Source organism: Anthonomus grandis, chromosome 12 (assembly GCF_022605725.1).
Source record: "Anthonomus grandis grandis chromosome 12, icAntGran1.3, whole genome shotgun sequence".
In the NCBI taxonomy this organism is placed as follows: Eukaryota; Metazoa; Arthropoda; class Insecta; order Coleoptera; family Curculionidae; genus Anthonomus; species Anthonomus grandis.
Window position 1 is genome coordinate 8,876,505 of NC_065557.1, and position 19,764 is coordinate 8,896,268.

General features: G+C 31.3%; 1 protein-coding gene across 4 annotated transcripts in view; it reads left to right on the plus strand.

Moving 5' to 3' along the window:
* The window catches only part of LOC126743079 (far upstream element-binding protein 2-like), a 50,909-nt gene that overhangs the window by 1,759 nt on the left and 29,386 nt on the right, over window positions 1–19,764 (plus strand). For 3 of the 4 annotated variants that reach the window (XM_050450015.1, XM_050450016.1, XM_050450014.1), the window contains exons 3-8: window positions 10,232–10,462; window positions 10,548–10,684; window positions 10,767–10,930; window positions 14,000–14,246; window positions 14,308–14,461; window positions 17,378–17,727. In XM_050450015.1, coding sequence (XP_050305972.1) covers window positions 10,232–10,462; window positions 10,548–10,684; window positions 10,767–10,930; window positions 14,000–14,246; window positions 14,308–14,461; window positions 17,378–17,727 — 1,283 coding nt within the window. The remainder of the gene's footprint in view (window positions 1–10,231; window positions 10,463–10,547; window positions 10,685–10,766; window positions 10,931–13,999; window positions 14,247–14,307; window positions 14,462–17,377; window positions 17,728–19,764) is intronic. The other variant, XM_050450017.1, reaches the window with a different exon arrangement.

Here is a 19,764-nt window from a genome sequence, read left to right on the forward strand (position 1 = left end):
TAAACAATAAGGGCCCCAAAACACTTCCTTGGGGTACACCCAGTACACTTTCCTTTTTTTGAGATACCCTATGTCCTATTTTTGTCCTTTGAAACCTGTCCTTTAAATAATTATCAATCCAACTTAGAGCATAATCATCAATACCATAGAGCCTCATTTTCTTTAAAAAAATTCTACGATCAATGGTTTCGAACGCACACTTAAGATCTACGAATACACCAAGAACTATTTCACCATTGTTCATTTTCTCTCTCCAATTTGTACATACATACTGGATTGCAGATTCGCAGGAATGTTGACTTCTGAATCCTGATTGTCCCTCAAACTGTCCCTCTGACTGTCCCTCAATTGATTACAAATTATAGTCTCTAAGATCTTATCTACAGTTGGTAAAAGATTTACAGGTCTAACCTCCGAAGGAACAGTTGGTTTATTCACTTTGGGGATTGGAATTACAACACTAGTTTTTAGGTCATAAGGTACCTTCCCAGTGACTATTGAAGTGTTAATTAAATATAGTAGAGGATATCCAATCACGTCAAAGAGTTGTTTTACCAATTTAACATTTAAACAATCATCACTTGAGCCTTTGTTTTTTAAACCGTATACAATTTTTTTCAACTGTGAAATATTAATTGTTTTAAATTGAGAGAGTTTTGATTTAATATTTAGGTCTGGCGCCTCCCAGTCTCTATCCTCTATACTTTCAGAAACTTCGTTTAAAGAGTCCAAAAAAAAGTTGTTAAAGTTTTCCTCTAATAAGCCATTGTAATTTTCAAAATTTAGCTCAGTAAACCGCTCACTGCCCTGCTTTTTTGTTCCGACTAAGTCCTTTAAAACTCTCCACATTTTTTTACTGTTCCCTTTACAGTTGTCAATATTTTGTTTGTAGTACCATTTTTTATTTTTTCTTATCACAGATACAACCTCATTTCTATATTTCTTAAAGTTTTCCCAATCTGCTTCCTGTTTTGTAATAGAGAATATTTTATAGGCCTTGTCTCTTTTTTCCTGTAACTGTTTTATATCTTGATTTATCCACGTTTTTTAAGGATTAATTTTCATTTTTGGTACAAGTTTATCTAAGGCTGTCTGAATGTTAGTGATAAAATCCGAATAAATAACATCTACATTTACAGAGGGTGTAATTCCATGTTTTTCCTATTAGTTCCTCAGCTATATTAGCAATATTCTCGTCACTCAGATTTCTGCAGTAGAAAAGCGATTTTTCTTCTGGTGGTTTCTGTATTTGTATATTTGCCCCAATTATTTCATGGTCACTTATGCTTTGAAAATCCCTTTGAACTTCTTGCAGATTAAAATCATTGGTTATTATGTAATCAATAAGAGAAGAAGAAGTTTTTGTTATTCTAGTCTCCTTTGTTACCACTTGTTTAAATCCTGAACTCTGAATGATGTTCTTTATTTTTCTTGTGTCACTAGTAGTTTTTAACCAGCATATATTAAAATCTCCTAAAAAAATGGTTCGCTGTCTATGAATGCTAGAAAAGTTGCCACTGTTTTGATGTTTAAGCAACTAAAAACCAAACAAAAACAACCGGTTCCATTGTAAGGATCTCAGATCAGTTTGTGGCTTTTATAGGCGCTACCTATAAACAAACAAAATTTTAAAAAATTGTACCAAAGTTTTATGTTATCCCTGTATTATTTTCACTGGACCATCAAAATAAAAAACCAAATTAAAATATTAAAAAAAAAATCAAAATCACAAATGAGCAACAGCAAATTTACAAAAACTAAACCACTAAATACAAAATTAGGTTAGAATTCTTAGGATGAATCTATTTGACGGAGATTCCACCTTAAAATCCCAGTTAATGCCTTGTCAATCTCAACCAGATGATTTCACAAAGTGATGTTTTTTGTACCTGGTCTGATTCTGAAAGGCGTCAGTTACTGTCCGTGTATCGACCAATGAATTCTGAAAAGCACCAGTTAGCTGAAAAGTAGCAGTTTCAAGTAGACAAACTTAAGATTAAAAGAAACATTTTGTATTTATTTGAATAGAAATGAATAATATTAAAATACAGTTTACATTAGGTTCTTGGTAACTGAAAAATATTCAACTTCTGTTAAATGTCAATCTACATAATCAAAATGATTGAAACAACTTTAGATTTATAATAAAATCTTTATTAATAGCATAATTATTTCATAATCAGAAAGCAACATCACTCCAATTCACCATTTCAGTGCTGTGATCCTATTTCCACTTCAACTAATTAAGTTCTCTATACTCTTTTTTCCATGTTTTTATTTTTTCCTCACTTATATACCTTAGCAAAAAAATTTACAACCATGTTCCTCTATGTATCAGACAAATTTTAGAAGTTAAGAGATTCAAAAAGGAATTAAAATCACTTTTATTATCCAGGGCATATTATAGCCTTGACGATTTTTTTAATGATACCTTTTAACCTGTGCTCTGACATCATCTTAGTGTTTTAGTTTTGTTTCCTGTTAAATAATTTAATTTACTTCTTCTAAATTCTGTTTTATTGACAGCTTTACTTATTTTTTAATTAAATTTATCAAAAAGATGCTTTTTTTTCTCAATCTGTTTTGTTATGATTAATTTTGGTAATGTGTGTAAATTTTATGGTAAAGTGTTTTAGATGTTATGTTTGTCTGAAATTTGAAATTTAAAGTGAATTTGGAATTTTTTAGTTTTTAGGATGCTTGTACACAAGATTTTGTTGTCTTACGTAATATAGCACATTTTCTTTTCTTTCTTTCTTCTAAACCATATACAATTTTTTTCAACTGTGAAATATTAATTGTTTTAAATTGAAAGAGTTTTGATTTAATATTTAGGTCTGGCGCCTCCCAGTCTCTATCCTCTATACTTTCAGAAACTTCATTCAAAGAGTCCAAAAAAAAGTTGTTAAAGTTTTCCTCTAATAAGCCGTTGTAATTTTCAAAATTTAGCTCAGTAAACCGCTCACTGCCCTGCTTTTTTGTTCCGACTAAGTCCTTTAAAACTCTCCACATTTTTTTACTGTTCCCTTTGCAGTTGTCAATATTTTGTTCGTAGTACCGTTTTTTATTTTTTCTTATCACAGATACAACCTCTTTTCTATATTTCTTAAAGTTTTCCCAATCTGCTTCCTGTTTTGTCATAGAGAATATTTTATAGGCCTTGTCTCTTTTTTCCTGTGACTGTTTTACATCTTGATTTATTCGCGTTTTTTAAGGATTAATTTTCATTTTTGGTACAAGTTTATCTAAGGCTGTCTGAATGTTAGTGATAAAATCTGAATAAATAACATCTACATTTACAGAGGTGTAATTCCATGTTTTTCCTATTAGTTCCTCAGCTATATTAGCAATATTCTCATCACTCAGATTTCTGCAGTAGAAAAGCGATTTTTCTTCTGGCGGTTTCTGTATTTGTATATTTGCCCCAATTATTTCATGGTCACTTATGCTTTGAAAATCCCTTTGAACTTCTTGCAGATTAAAATCATTGGTTATTATGTAATCAATAAGAGAAGAAGAAGTTTTTGTTATTCTAGTCTCCTTTGTTACCACTTGTTTAAATCCTGAACTCTGAATGATGTTCTTTATTTTTCTTGTGTCACTAGTAGTTTTTAACCAGCATATATTAAAATCTCCTAAAAAAATGGTTCGCTGTCTATGAATGCTAGAAAAGTTGCCACTGTTTTGATGTTTAAGCAACTAAAAACCAAACAAAAACAACGGGTTCCATTGTAAGGGTCTCAGATCAGTTTGTGGCTTTTATAGGGGCTACCTATAAACAAACAAAATTTTAAAAAATTGTACCAAAGTTTTATGTTATCCCTGTACTATTTTCACTGGACCATCAAAATAAAATAACCAAATTAAAATATTTAAAAAAAATCAAAATCACAAATGAGCAACAGCAAATTTACAAAAACTAAACCACTAAATACAAAATTAGGTTAGAATTCTTAGGATGAATCTATTTGACGGAGATTCCATCTTAAAATCCCAGTTAATGCCTTGTCAATCTCAACCAGATGATTTCACAAAGTGATGTTTTTTGTACCTGGTCTGATTCTGAAAGGCGTCAGTTACTGTCCGTGTATCGACCAATGAATTCTGAAAAGCACCAGTTAGCTGAAAAGTAGCAGTTTCAAGTAGACAAACTTAAGATTAAAAGAAACATTTTGTATTTATTTGAATAGAAATGAATAATATTAAAAACAGTTTACATTAGGTCCTTGGTAACTGAAAAATATTCAACTTCTGTTAAATGTCAATCTAATCAAAATGATTGAAACAAGTTTAGATTTATAATAAAATTTTTATTAATAGCATAATTATTTTATAATCGGGAAGCAACATCACTCCAATGCACCATTTTGGTGCTGTGATCCTATTTACACTTCAACTAATTAAGTACTTTATACTCTTTTTTTCATGTTACTTACATATAATTATACATAACACACATTGAAAAGATACTTAAAATTAAAGCATATATTGAAACAATTCAGATTTGAAACAAGACACTGTTGTGAGGATTACATTTTTATTTTAAATAAAACCTAAAGGTAAATTAAAATTATTTTTTATTTTGGTGTCAAATTACACTTGGAAAGTAATGAAAAAGCTTTATGGACCAGTTCAGTCTAGATACAAAAAATCATTTTATCTTCCAACGTGCAAGTCTATTTCTGCTATGTCTATTTCTAGTTTCATAACTATTATGAATGTTCATGACTTTTGAATATGTAAATATTTTTCTTGATATAATGGAGATTTTCAAAAATGTACTAAAAAAATGCTGGTACAGTCAGTATTTTTAAATTTGAAAAGGCTTGCCACCAATCATCCCTGAAACCAAGACTCCCAATATTCAAATGGCTTTATGTTAAAATACAAAATTAGGTTAGAATTCTTAGGAAGAATCTATTTGATGGAGATTCCACCTTAAAATCCCAGTTAATGCCTTGTCGATCTCAACCAGATGATTTCACAAAGTGATGTTTTTTGTACCTGGTCTGATTCTGAAAGGCGTCAGTTACTGTCCGTGTATCGACCAATGAATTCTGAAAAGCACCAGTTAGCTGAAAAGTAGCAGTTTCAAGTAGACAAACTTAAGATTAAAAGAAACATTTTGTATTTATTTGAATAGAAATGAATAATATTAAAAACAGTTTACATTAGGTCCTTGGTAACTGAAAAATATTCAACTTCTGTTAAATGTCAATCTAATCAAAATGATTGAAACAAGTTTAGATTTATAACAAAATTTTTATTAATAGCATAATTATTTCATAATCGGAAAGCAACATCACTCCAATGCACCATTTTGGTGCTGTGATCCTATTTACACTTCAACTAATTAAGTTCTTTATACTCTTTTTTTCATGTTACTTACATATAATTATACATAACACACATTGAAAAGATACTTAAAATTAAAGCATAAATATTGAAACAATTCAGATTTGAAACAAGACACTGTTATCAGGATCACATTTTTATTTTAAATGAAACCTAAAGGTAAATTAAAATTATTTTTTATTTTGGTGTCAAATTACACTTGGAAAGTAATGAAAAAGCTTTATGGACCAGTTCAGTCTAGATACAAAAAATCATTTTATCTTCCAACATGCAAGAATTCTGCTATATCTATTTCTAGTTTCATAACTATTATGAATGTTCATGACTTTTGAATATGTAAATATTTTTCTTGATATAATGGAGATTTTCAAAAATGTACTGTGCTGGTACATTCAATATTTTTAAATTTGAAAAGGCTTGCCACCAATCATCCCTGAAACCAAGACTCCCAATATTCAAATGGCTTTATGTTAAAATGCAAAATTATGTCCTATGTAAGCCTTCCACTTCAGGATGATGTCAGTAGTGTGAGTGCCTTTAATAAAATACTATACTCTGCCTTTGTCAGATCCCACTTTTTTGGAGCCCAAACTACAGTGTTGGCCAAAAGTAGAGAAACTTTTAATTTATTTTCCAATTTAATAATCTATTCAAAATTTTTGTGACACCATGTATTAAAAATGTTTATCTTAGCCTAAGCCATAAATTCATACCAAAACAGTTTGAATATTTGTCACAGGAATGTAAGTAGTAAACAATGTTTTTTTTACTTGAGGACATAAATAGAGAAACTTTTTGTATTAAATATTTTATAATTAAATAGGTCTGGTTTGAAGCAGTTCGTTTTCGATTGTGAAGAAGCCTATTTAGTATTAAAATGCCTCAAGGTATAAATTTATCTGAACAAATAAAAAAACTTATAATTGAGAAGCACAATGTGGGAGTGAAAGAAGTAACAATCGCTAGAGAACTTGATCTTCATAAAAGTGTCATTTGTAAACAAATCAAATTGTGGCAAACTAGAGGCACTACCGCCAGCATCTCTAAGCCAGGTAGACCCAAAAAAACAACATCTGCAACTGACAAGCTAATTAGACGATGTTCTATAAGAAATCCATTTTTCTCCGCCGAAGATATAAAAAAGGCATATCCCAGCATTTCCCTTTCAGTTCTCTCTTTTCGAAGACGTTTATGTGACGCCAACTCAAAAGCCAGGAGACCGGTAAAAAAAACCTTTCATTTCAACGAAAAATAGACAAATTCATTTAAGATTTGCAAAAGAACACTTACATTGGACCTATAATCAATGGAAAAACGTTTTATGGTCAGGTGAAAGCAAGTTCAATTTATTTGGGTCAGATGGTATGAGATGGGTTAGACGTCCCGGGAATGAAAAATTCAACCCAAAGTACACTAATCCCACAATCAAACATGGAGGCGGTAATGTGTTGGTGTGGGGATGTTTTTCCGGGCATGGCGTTGGTCTACTGGTGAGAATAGATGGGATCATGAATAGCCAATATTATCTAAACATCTTAAGGAATAATATGCTTCCCTGCGCCGAGGATAATTTGCCGTTAATTTGGAAATTCCAGCATGATAACGGCCCCAAGCACACTTCTAAAATTGTTAAAAATTTCCTAACCTCTCAACAAATTCAAGTTCTGGAGTGGCCAGCTCAAAGTCCAGATTTAAATCCCATCGAGAACTTGTGGGAGCACCTAGACAAAAAGTTCGACAAAAAAATCCTAATAAGTTCCGAAATAAAGACGAATTATTCCTAAAAGAAGCATTGAGTGAAATTTCCGGAGATATTATACACAATCTTCTTGAATCTATGCCAAGGCGGTGTAGTGAAGTTGTGAAGAATAACGGTTATGCCACAAAGTATTAGTGTGCTTTTATCCACATTTTGTATTATAACATAATTATGTCATAAAAATAAAAAGTTTCTCCATTTTTGTCCTTAGAGAAAATAAATTTTGTTTGCATATTTTGTAATAAATTATTTGTTTTCAATTTTTTTTTCTAATTATTTTCGTCACTACTAGATATAACCATAAACATTATTTACAATTACTTCAAATTAGTTTTAATAAGAAAAATATAAAAATATTAAAAGTTTCTCCACTTTTGGCAGGCACTGTATATATTTCATATCCACAGACTGGACAGAGTTCAGTGTACATTTTGCAGGTACATTCATTACAGATCAATTAGAGCCCTTTGTGGAGTGAGGTGTTGTGTATCTTGTCAGCATCTTTTGGTGCAAAATAAAATCTTGATCCTTTGTTGCTTATAAATGCTTAAAACAACAATAACTATGGTCTTCAAAAGCCACAAGCAGGAAATTGGAGGAGGCAGTTTGTTTGGAACTCGTCTTACATACACCCTTAGGTTGCCCATTCCACATTTAGACCAAGTGAGAAGTTATTTTATTTACATGGTTAAAGAAATGTTCAATCACCTTCCTCTTTGAATAAGAAAACTTAACTGTTATATTAGATTTAAAAGCATTTAAAAATATTGTCAGTTACTAAGGCATATTATACATTAGATGAGTTTTGTCTTGATTAACAAATATATATTTGTGATTTGAAAAAAAAAATAGTGTAGCTCTATTTTGCTTTCTGATATCTACAAATCCTAAGTTTTACTGACTTAGATTTAATAATGCTTTGTTAAAAACTGTATTTGGGACAATAAAGCTACTTTTTCAATTTGAATTTGATAAAGAAAATCATTATAAAACTCTCTGCTCAACACTTGATCTTGAAAACTTATTAGCTAGAAGAAAGCAGAAAGACTTAAAAATTCTCCATTTCCATTCATATACATCACATATCACAATACATATTCCATTCAAACTTTCCATGTATGTTTTTACAGGACAAGCTATACCAAAAATTCATTCATTCTAAACATTAAAAATAAGCAATGAGCTGCATAATAGCCTCATTAATTTCTTTCAACCTTTGAAGCCTTTTATGGGAATTTTATGTGGTATTCATTTATAAACTAAGTTAATTCCGAATGAATCTTTTTATCTTTTTTAAATTTTTTTGTTTAATTTTGATTTTTGTTATTTGACTGAAGACAAGCTTTAGTTACTTACATAATTTTGTATTGGGTTTTTCTCAATAATAAGTATATGTGTTGGTTGTCCCCATGCTATAATATAGTAGGAAAGATGAGAGTAGAATAGAGAAAAGTAAAATAAAATGAGCATTTATCAAGACATTTGAGAGACACAGTTTGAAAGGTTTCTTAGAAGGAACAATTGTGCTTTCTGCTCAATTGAGCTATGTGAGGTCGCCAAAGAAGTCATGGATCCAAATTAACACCCAACAATCTTATATCATTTTCATCCACACCATCATTCAAATTTAAGAGGTCCTTTAAGCAAAATAAAACCCTTTTAGTCTTGTCAGTATTTAGCAGAATTTAGCACCATTTTTCTGCCCTAGTCTGTGACCCCAAGGATTCCTCCAAAATCCTGTCTATGGACAGAAAAGTGTATGGTATGGCAAAGTAGAGGTACAGAATGATGGATTTTATTTTCTCCTTTGACATTTAGTTATTCAATTTTGCAATTTGCTTTGTGCAGTTTTGATAGAAACCCTGCACTAAAGTTTTTGATAAAATATTTTTGAATATATCTTCCTAGTCATGGCAGTATCCTTTAAAGGTGTCGGAAGGATGATTGCATTAGTTGAAATAATGAACTTTTATTTCTATTAGGGTTTGGACCAGTTACATATAAAGATCTTATGTAGCATTTCTCCTAAAGGTAATTGTAAGTACAATAAAAATAGGAGACAAAAAGAAATATTGAAACTGACATATTTTATGTATTGTTTCTTTTCAGTTTTTTATCTTCTTTCTATTTAAAATCGGTATAGTTTTTTTTTTAAATTAACATTTATATGAGATGGCAATTTCTTAAACCCTCTAAATAGTTTGAATTAATCATTAGCCATTTTTTTAATTTAAAAATGGCAATATAATTTAATAAATCAAGTCAAATAATGCTTTATTGTTTTAACATACATAAAATGTCATAAACAAAGCATAAAGTACAGCCTTCTCACAGTCCTGTATTATTGTCATTATGTTTGCAAAGGGTTAAATCTGATTAGGTTGATATGTCCTGCAAAAGATTGTTTTTGTCATATAATTCTTCAGAGGATAAATATCTTTCCATAATATACTTGGTTCATATTAGTCAACTATCATGACACTACCTATACCTTGTCATATACTTTGAATTAAATCTTTTGTTTCAACCCTCTCAATATTTATTGTTATACTCGCAATACTAAATGATATTCTTTAGAACCTTTCTTTACTTATGTGGTCAAAAAAAAAACACATATAATCTGATAAAGAATAACATAAATACATTCTTATGCTGTTTGAGTACAAGTACTTATTGTATTAAGACACAACATGTTTTGATTACCTGAATATAATATAACAGTAAATTTGTTTTTTTTTTTTAATTTGAACGAGCTTCTCTGTTTGGCAGCTACTTGACATGATTGAACTATTTAAAATCCACATCTACAATGAACATATATTATATTTAAAATTACAATTACATACTAATGCCTCAATTTCGAGATGAGAAATTAGGTGCCCCTATTTTCATTGTTTGGTTTCTACAAATTACCTTATATAAATTACATTTCCCAATTTCAGAGAGTTCTCAATCTTTGAACATGGTTTTAGTTTTATAAATCATCACATTAGTTTCATAAATTTGCTACCTATTCATTCTATATTGTCATGTAGTGTTCACATTTACTAATACAAACATTTTTTTAAAGATCTTTTTTGTACATGAGACTAAAGTTAAAAATCTTTGCACTTAAAGATATGGTTTCTTTAGAACCTGATGCCAAAAAAGGCCCAGGTGTCGGTGGCCCTCCTCCCATGGGAGGTATGGGCATGGGTCGTAGTAGTCTGGGTGCACCACCACCAATGAGCTCAATGAATAACGGACCTCCCGGGATGAATGATGATCTAAAACCTCCTGGTTCTGGTGGAGGTGGAGGTGGAGGCGGAGGTGGCAGTGGCGGTGGAGGTGGAGGACCCCGTATGGGTGGTAAGATTTATTTTTAGCTACAGGTTATTGCTCCTTAAAAACATAAAAACTAAATTTCTTTATTCTTTATTTAAAAAAAAAAAAGGAGGTGGTCCAGGTGGTGGCAGAAACAGTGTAGAAATAATGTTGCCTGGCCCAAAAGTTGGCTTAATCATAGGTAAAGGAGGTGAAACGATCAAGCAACTGCAAGAGAAAAGTGGAGCTAAAATGGTTGTTATTCAGGTAGTTAAGAAAGTTTTTCTGTGTGTATTTTAGTTAGTGTAAATGTTAATAGTCAGCAACAATAATGTTTAAATTCAAATAGGATGGACCAGCCCAAGAGTTGGAAAAACCACTAGTCATTAGTGGGGATCCTCAAAAGGTTGAGTATGCCAAACAGTTGGTGTACGAACTGATGGCTGAAAAAGAAATGAAAAACTTTGGTAACCGTGGTGGCGGCGGAGGAGGCAGAGGAGGGCGAAATGATAGGTGAGTGACAAAAAACTTTTTTGTTGCATTCTGTTTTATTATTAGTGTTTATTAGTGTTTTTTGTATATAAGTGTCTAGGCATATGATTTCTATATCCCCATTGAGGCCTAGAAGCATCCTTTTAATCAACTTTTATTAAGAGGTTTAAAGAATGCTGCCGTCCTTAGTTAAAACATCCTAACTTGCAAATCGATAAAGCTGAGAAAATTGAGATTTTATGAAAACTAATATACAGTCCTCATGCTTTGAAGTAATTTCCTGATTTTTTTTTATATGCTTAGAAATTTGCTTTTTACATTTGTGGGTAAAGTTTAATAAGGGATTAGATTCAATATTTGGTGAAATTTTAGAAAAAAAAAGTTAGATTGGACTTTTTAACTTAGTAAAGTAATTATAATAAAAAAAATATATATGTATATATTTGGACTGATTTTTATTAAAGACACAGGAGTTACATTTCAAATTAACATTATAACTAAATTACTCACTAATAAAACATTAGACCATTAAAAAAAGGATGAAAGTACTTAGGTACAGTTACTCAAAAAGTGCTTTAGTCTTACTGGAAATCTACATTTTCTTTATTGTCAGTATCATTATTTTGGGAAACAGCTAATTCCTCCAGAATATCATTCGGTTAGCCGGAATAATAGGACATAGCTTAGAAATCAGATCTTGTTTTCTTTTTAATTTTAACTTTTTTTTTTCTGTTCGGCAAGAAGGTTTTGGTTCTTCCGAAAAGGCATTTTTGTAGTACAACACATTTTATCCCCTTTTAAAGTGCAAATGTACCATATTCTGCAAGTAAGTTTTGGGAACATTTTTTTGAAGCTTAAGCTTGGATGAACAATCTTTCCATTCAAAAAAGTTTTTTTATGTTCATCTCTTTTACATGGACCTTAGATGAGTTTGCCTTTTATACAGCCGATTTAAAATCATTAAAATCGAATACCTTACCGTACCTTTTCAATAATTGTTCTATCTGGAACGAGTCCGCGGACATAAAAGTGTGACCATATTGAAAGTATTTTTTTTTCCAAATTCTCCAGTTCAGTCTCGATAGAGTTTACAACGTAAAGAAAAAAAAATAAAGCCCAATTTTTGTTTTGAGCTGCACAGTCGTCAAGCCTGAATATTCTACAAACGGAATGCTACTTAGGAAATTTTAACTTAGAAGAAGATAGATAGGACATTTTAATTTGGGATTATCGTCTTTTCTGCACATCGAACAATATATTTAGGTGAATTTAAGGCATAAAAAATGTAGTTAGGACTTTTTAATTTAGCCAAGGAGGTAGATACCATTTGATAGGTCAATAAAATGTAATAAGCCAAAAAAAGAGAATTTTGTAGTTAGGACATTTTAACTAAGGAGGGCAGAATGGTGACAATTCATATTTCTCTGCATAATCTTAACTGTCTAAGGTTAAGAGGAATCAAGCAAGTTTTATTACATGTATTTTATTTATTTTTTTTTAGAGGGATCAGTATATCCTGACAGCCTATCACATTTATTAATTTTATAACTAATTTACAATTTACTAGAAACTATGCAAAAATTTTGTCTGATCACTATTACAAATTTAAGTGGTTGGAAAACCTAGGTGTTGAATATACACTTGTGTGAGTTGGTTATTACTTATAATTGTTATTATTAAATAAACAGATGAAGTTACTAACCTTAAATACTCAAACACCTATGGATACTTAATAATCTGTAAAAAAGGACTATATTACCTACTTAAATTTAAAATAATTCAAATTTTTCTTAAGAGTTTGTGAATTAATTCCTAGAAAAATGAGAAGAAAATATTATATTTGTTGTGCACATTCTTTGCTATTTTTTTATTCTCTTTATCTCAGGTGGTAGAATATATTATAAATTTTTGGTGCAAGATAAGTAGAAAATTTTAGGTTAATACTTTTGAAATTATTTGGTATGCTTAAGTTACCTCCAGATTTTGCTCTTGCATTATGATTGTGACTTATTTAGTTTTTAATAATATCATGACTGTATGTATGAACAAATTAATGTTATATGGCTTGTTATATATAGTTTTTAAAATACACTTATGTAAGATATTAAATTTATGCAACACATTGTTGTATAATACTCCCCATAAATATATTTTAGATTTCGATGAATGAATATTCCAAGATATTTAGTCTGTAAAACTTCCTTTATTTGATAGTTATTTTCAGTTGAAAAATATTAATAATCTGGTCTATTTGCCACAGAAGAAGAAAAAGCAATTTAATTTGTTTTTGCTACATTCAAGCTTAATTTACAAGTTTTTAACTAGTTTTTTTTATTTAATTCCGGTTGTGTTATATATACATACTGTTTATTTTTATACCAACTTGAACTATTAAAAAAAAAGGCAGGGTCATCCGCACATTAAGTAATTGTTCCATTAGTTACCTTAATATCAAAAAGAGACTTTAGCTAAATAATAAACAAAACTGGAATAATTACAGTATGTTGTGGCATTTCTATCTTTATAATTTCTTCTTTGCTTAATATATTATTGACCTTTACAAATTGTCATATATTTTTTCCTTATCCCATACTGCTCTAGAAGTTGAAAGAGCATAGTATGGGCTACCTTATCAAAAGCCTTAGCCAGGCCAACAAAATCACCAAACATCTGATGAAATATTATGCCTATGTAGAAAGTCTAATCATCAGGCTTTTAATTTTTAAATTTTCAAACATTTTAGCAAAACACGTAATTTAGTTAATTGAACCGTAATTGCCTAACAGATACACAAGAATGCCACCTCTCCTACTCGCAGGGCGGTCGCGCCAGATTAATTCAGAACCTATATACTAATATAATAAAAATATGATTTATATATGCTGAGTGACGTTTTAAAACATCTTTTAATCAGCTTGTATTAGAGTTTTAAAAAACTGAGATGTTTAATATTTCCCCGCATATTCTTACCTGTCTAATGTTTAGAGGAATCAAGCAAGTTTTATACCACACATTGTAGTCCTATACACTCATACTATACATTGTGCTTATTTTTATATGACAAAATCTAAACAAAAAGTTTTTGTGTAGTTTCAGAGGCGGCGGCGGCGGTGGTTACGACGACGGCTTCGGAGGCGGCGGCGGCGGAGGTGGCGGCGCTGATTACGAAGTTTTAGTGCCGAAGGCGGCCGTCGGCGTCGTTATCGGCAAAGGCGGCGACATGATTAAAAAGATCCAAAGCGAGACCGGCTGCAGGGTACAGTTCCAACAGGCGAGAGACGAAGGTCCGGGCGACAGGCGGTGCTCTTTGAGTGGAAATCCTAAACAAATCGATCACGTTAGTCGAATCTGATTTATTTGGTTTAAATCTCAATTATATGGGTGTAATATTATTAAAGGCTCGACAGAAAATTGAAGAGCTGATAGACAGCGTGATGCAAAGAGATGGTTCGGACGGTATGGGCGGAGGACCCGGTGGATTTGGTGGAGGAGGTCGTGGAGGTAGAGGAGGCGGCCGTGGAGGTCGTGGAGGCAGAGGCGGACATTTCGGAGGTAGTTAATATATTAATTTTTATGTTCTTTTATCTAAAAGTTCCGGGGAACATATTTTATATTTATCGGGGCAATCATAAACCAACAAGTTTGTTTATTAAATTCATTTTTTTTTAAATTTAATTAAAAATGTAAAGGATTAACCTTTTTCCGTCATGAATTACTAATAATATCAAATTGCTCACGAGGCAAAGGGATGAAGCCCACCATAAAGATTTTAGAAGAAAAAATTGCTAGCATTATTACAGAGAAATAAATTACACGAAAAATGCTTAAAAATTACTTTTTTTAACTTAATATCGCAAATAGCTTAAATCTCGCCCGTAACTGATATACTGATCTTCCTGATACATTTTCTGATTTAATAGATCCTAATAACTACTTTACAAATTTAAGTAATACAGCTAATGTAAAATTTAATGGAAGAATACTATTTTTTCCATATAAAAAGATTCGCATATAAAATAAAAGGGAAAAAGGCTTTTTCTTCAAAAGGTTTACATTTTTGTATGCCTTTTTGTTTCAAGCCATTATTTACATATATTACTTAACTGCATTTTATAAAATTTTTGTCCTACAGTCTGGAAAAAACCAATTATAAAACCCTTGCAAAAATCAATGATTCAAACGAATTTGAAGATCTCAGGCCTATAAGTATATTGCTGGTACTATCTAAAATCTTGGAAAAATTTATTCAGCAACAAATTTGGGAATTTATTAAATCACATTTGTGCCAAGCAGTTAAAAGAAAGAACTTAGAGTACCACCACTAATTTGATTAACCTTCTTAATCCAATCAGAAATAATGAAGAAAAAAAAAGAAATTTCTTGGGTTGTTAGATTTTAGTAGAGCCTTTAATACTATAAGTCATGAAATGTTGGATTTTCTGGAAATGCAGTAAATTTTTTTAGCATAGTTATTAAAGGAACTATGCACTGAAAAATCAAGTTACCACACTATCTACTGGTGTCCCGTGAGATTCCATTTTTGGTCCGTTGTATAAAATTGTTCATATCTTGAATAAAACACCTAACAACTGTATCTTTTGTTTTCAGGCCAACATCTTCCTATAGCTCAATTTCAGGATTTAAAAAGTACAGATAATTTTTCACAGGATCACAATTTAAAATTACATATTTGAAAATCTTATATTATAATAATACTGGATTGTGGCAAAAATGCTTTTGAGGTTTCGTCTAATTTTGACGCACATATTCGAAATCTTCTCCTGTGTCAATTAGGTCCAAAATCTGAGTGTATATTTTTACAGTGTTATTATATAAACTCATTAAAAATAAGCTTAAAAAAATTGTTTACCTTCTAATATTTATTATAATTTATCTAATTCACTAATTCTTTCTTTGCTTGATACAAAAACTCCAAAGTTGCTATATGCGTTTTGCGTTCAAAATACTATGTAGGAATGATATTAGTTCCTATTTAAATAACATTCTTATTTTGAATATGAAAAATCGTAGAAAATTCCATATGTACAACTCTATTTATATTACTTTAAAAACTGGAGAACATTTATAAACAGGGTGTCTCCAGAAAGTCTTTATAAAACCTCATTACATACTCCTGAGATTAAAATTTAAAGTAACTTCTAACCTATAGGACGGTGAAGTTAAAAAATAAAAATCGTTTTTTTCACAATTTGTGAACAATCTTTAACGTATAACTTTAAAAATTTGTATCCAGGGGGTTTTTGAGATGAAAACCCGAATATTCACACCCTTTCACTGTGGCCATCAGAGGGTGTTTCACACTGGTTAATGGTTTAAAATGTGCATTACTTTTTTCTCAGTCTAGTTTCTTACTTTTTTGTTAAAATAATTATTTAAGTGTGTAAAATGTTCCTTTTTTTATAAATGGGAAATTTGTCATAAGCCATAGGCGAATGCGATAATTTCCATGAATTGAAAAGGGGATTTTACACACGTGTAACATACAATAATTTTTCTTTCACAGAAGAAAACATAAAAATTCAAGAATAACAAATTACTTTACGCACTAGTGTCTATAAAAACTACTTTACGCCACTAGTGATATCGCAATTGTATATTCAAATATTTATTTTAAAAGATTGTGTTGTTAAATTTAAGCAAGCAAATAATTTATTCAACTACGAATTTTATAAAAATTGTTCAAAATTGTCTCTATTTTCACAAATACAAAGATTCCCCTAAGAACTCACGCCTAAGTAAATTAAAATTAACTCTGCATAATTTCTGCATTAGCTCGAAGATTATTTGTTCATCATTATTCGCTGTTGTCTTATATGCCACAGACTTATACGTCCCCAGAAAAAAAATCCAGAGGATTCAAATCTGTGGAACGTGGAGGCCAATTCGTAATCAATACCTCTACCTCTTCACTTATTTGGGTACCAACTAAAACAAAATGAAAATGGATGTATAATTTTTTTTTTGATAACACTTGGGTATCTGCTCGCCTCTATCTAAAGCCTGGTATTTAAATATCATTTGTTTACATGCCACGTTTTTCCTTTACACCCCTTGCACGTCTATCGGACCTACCTTCCTCTACAATTTCTTTCAACTGTATTATTATAAATTTGTGTTAACAAAAAGTAGTTATATTGTCCGAGTTAATAGTTATTACTGTACTTAATTACAACTTTTTTTTAAAGGGCTTTGCCACACAAGTTTGCACCTGCGCTAACCAGGTTTCATAGGGCATCGTCCTATTTTTCATGACGGGTTATTTATTGTAAATTGTTAATTATGTTTTTATTTTAATGACAAATAAATTTATTTTGAATTTGAAAGTTTAATCTTTCGTACGAGTTCCAAGAGTTTAGTTTGTAATGTTTTAATTTTCCCTATTCAACTAGTACTTAAATAGAACGTTTCAAGTGAAAATTACCAATAACGAAATAACGTTTATTTCAGGCGACAGAAATGGTGGAGGTGGAGGAGGCGATTACGGATCCGGAGGTTGGAACGATCGGGGAGGCAACTCGAACCAACACGAGGTCTCGTTCGTGGTCCCGGCAAATAAGTGCGGAATTATTATTGGAAAAGGTGGCGAAACGATTAAACAGATCAACCAACAGTCCGGGGCGTATTGCGAGTTGGATAGGCGAAGTAACGCGAACACAGTGGAGAAAACGTTTACGATAAAGGGAGATCCGGATTCAGTGGAGGCCGCCAAGCGTATTATTAGTGAAAAGATCCAGTTGCCCCTTAATTTTGTCACGATGAATGGGCCCTCGGGCGGTATGAACAACAGCATGCCTACGGTAAGTGGTTCAACTGAATGAGTCTTATCTATTTTTTTAAGCAAAAGATTCAAGTAAAAGTGAGATCATAATTTAATTTATAAAAATAACAATATTTATGTACTCACTTGTTAGAAGTTCTGCTATTTTTCTATGTTATTATTGCTTGTTCTGTATGATTCATAATTTCGGTTACATGACATTTGAAAGGTAAACAATTATAAATAAGTAGTACAATTTAAATTTACCCTCTGAAGTATTTCGAATATTTTTTTTTTAACTTTTTGCACAATTTTGTTCACTCATAATTTCCCGCTCTGTATATCAATCTTCCCTCAAAAGTTCACAGCAAATAACCTTTCACTAGTTCAAACCGGAAGTAACCATATCTTTCTAATTTTGTATGGAACTCTAAATGCTTTTTTAAACCATTCGGTGCGCATTAAAACTCTCTTTTCAGCGGCATCTCACAATTTGACCTTTACTTGACAAGTGACAGTTAAAAGTGATTCAATCATCTAGACGGCTATGGACACCGCGTTAGCAATTGTTTTAGCTAAGTGTCCTAATATTTAGAAATTATGTACAGGGTGGGCCAATTTAGACGTTTTCTTATGGGAAGTCATGTCCCTGTTAGAGATAAAAAAATTTTGACCTCCATTCTCCGGGCTCAAATTTTAAAAGACGTTTATTGAAGCAAATGAAATTTTGCTATGGCAAACAGTTTGGCCGCTAGAGGATGTTTCTGAAATTTGGTCATTTTCGTTTTTCGGCTATGGCTGCTGTGTTTTTAAAGATAAATGATTTCTGTAAAGACTTTCTTATAGCACTTTTAAGCGCTTAACATGCTCATAATATTTAAATTTATACAGGGTGCTTCATTATTAAAAATTTTTTTTTTTTTTTTTTTTTTTTAAATGGAATGCATATTATTTTTTTGCATTTTCTTGTAGCCCTTAAAATTCCCTTTTCAAATATATATAACACTTATAATCTAAATTCATTAGTTTAGGAGATATAAATAGATTTCTTAAGTATCAATAAATTATAATGCCGTGCCATTTAAAACGCCTAAAAAACAGAGTAGGCGGGTGACACAATTGCGGGTGAAACAATTGCGTAAAGGGTTGAGTAGGCGGTTGTCAAACTGCTTTGAGTAATACGTCATTTTGACATAAACAAGCTTATTTTCATAATCTGTTTTACTTTGTATTTCTTTTATGTGATAATCACAATGTATCAAAACTATGAAAAATTCGATATGATTAAATGTTTTATTGAATGTAATGAAAATGCAAGAGAGGCCTGTAATTTATATCAACGACGATATCCAGAACGGGGGCAGCCACATAGTACGCTGTTTGAGAAATTAAAAAGAAACCTTATTAATTTTGGTTCTTTTGCTAAACCGCGAAGAAATGCTAATAATAATATAAATGACGATCAAGAACTATTGGATATAACAGTTTTGGGCGCAATTGAAAATAACTCTAATCTATCCACCCGGAAATTGGAAGTAGAAACTGGTGTGCCAAGGACGTCTGCAAGACGGATTTGAAAAAAATATAGGTATAAAGCTTATCGAACCCGAAAAGTTCATCATCTCTTTCCTGCGGATCGTGATAGAAGATTGGAATTCTGTCGGTGGTATTTGCAAAAGTGTGGTCAAGATACAACATTTGGATACAATTGTATTTGGACGGATGAAGCATCGATTAGTAGTGCAGGCATTTTTAATAAAAAGGTATAATAAAGGTAAAAGTATTAATAAAGGTATAATAGGTATACCTGGGCTCGAGCAAATCCTCACGCAACGGTGGCTGTGAGAAATCAAGGCCGTTACAGTTTTAGTGTATGGGTAGGCATATTTCGTGGTAGATTTATTGGTCCCTATATTTATGATGGACAGTTAAATTCAGAGCGATATTTACAAATTCTGCAAACGTAAGTTGAGCGCTTCCTAGAGGAATTGCCTCTAGCCCAGCAGAGGCATCCTATATTTTTCCAGCAGGATGGTGCGCCACCGCACAATTCTAGAGTGGTCAGTAATTATTTAAA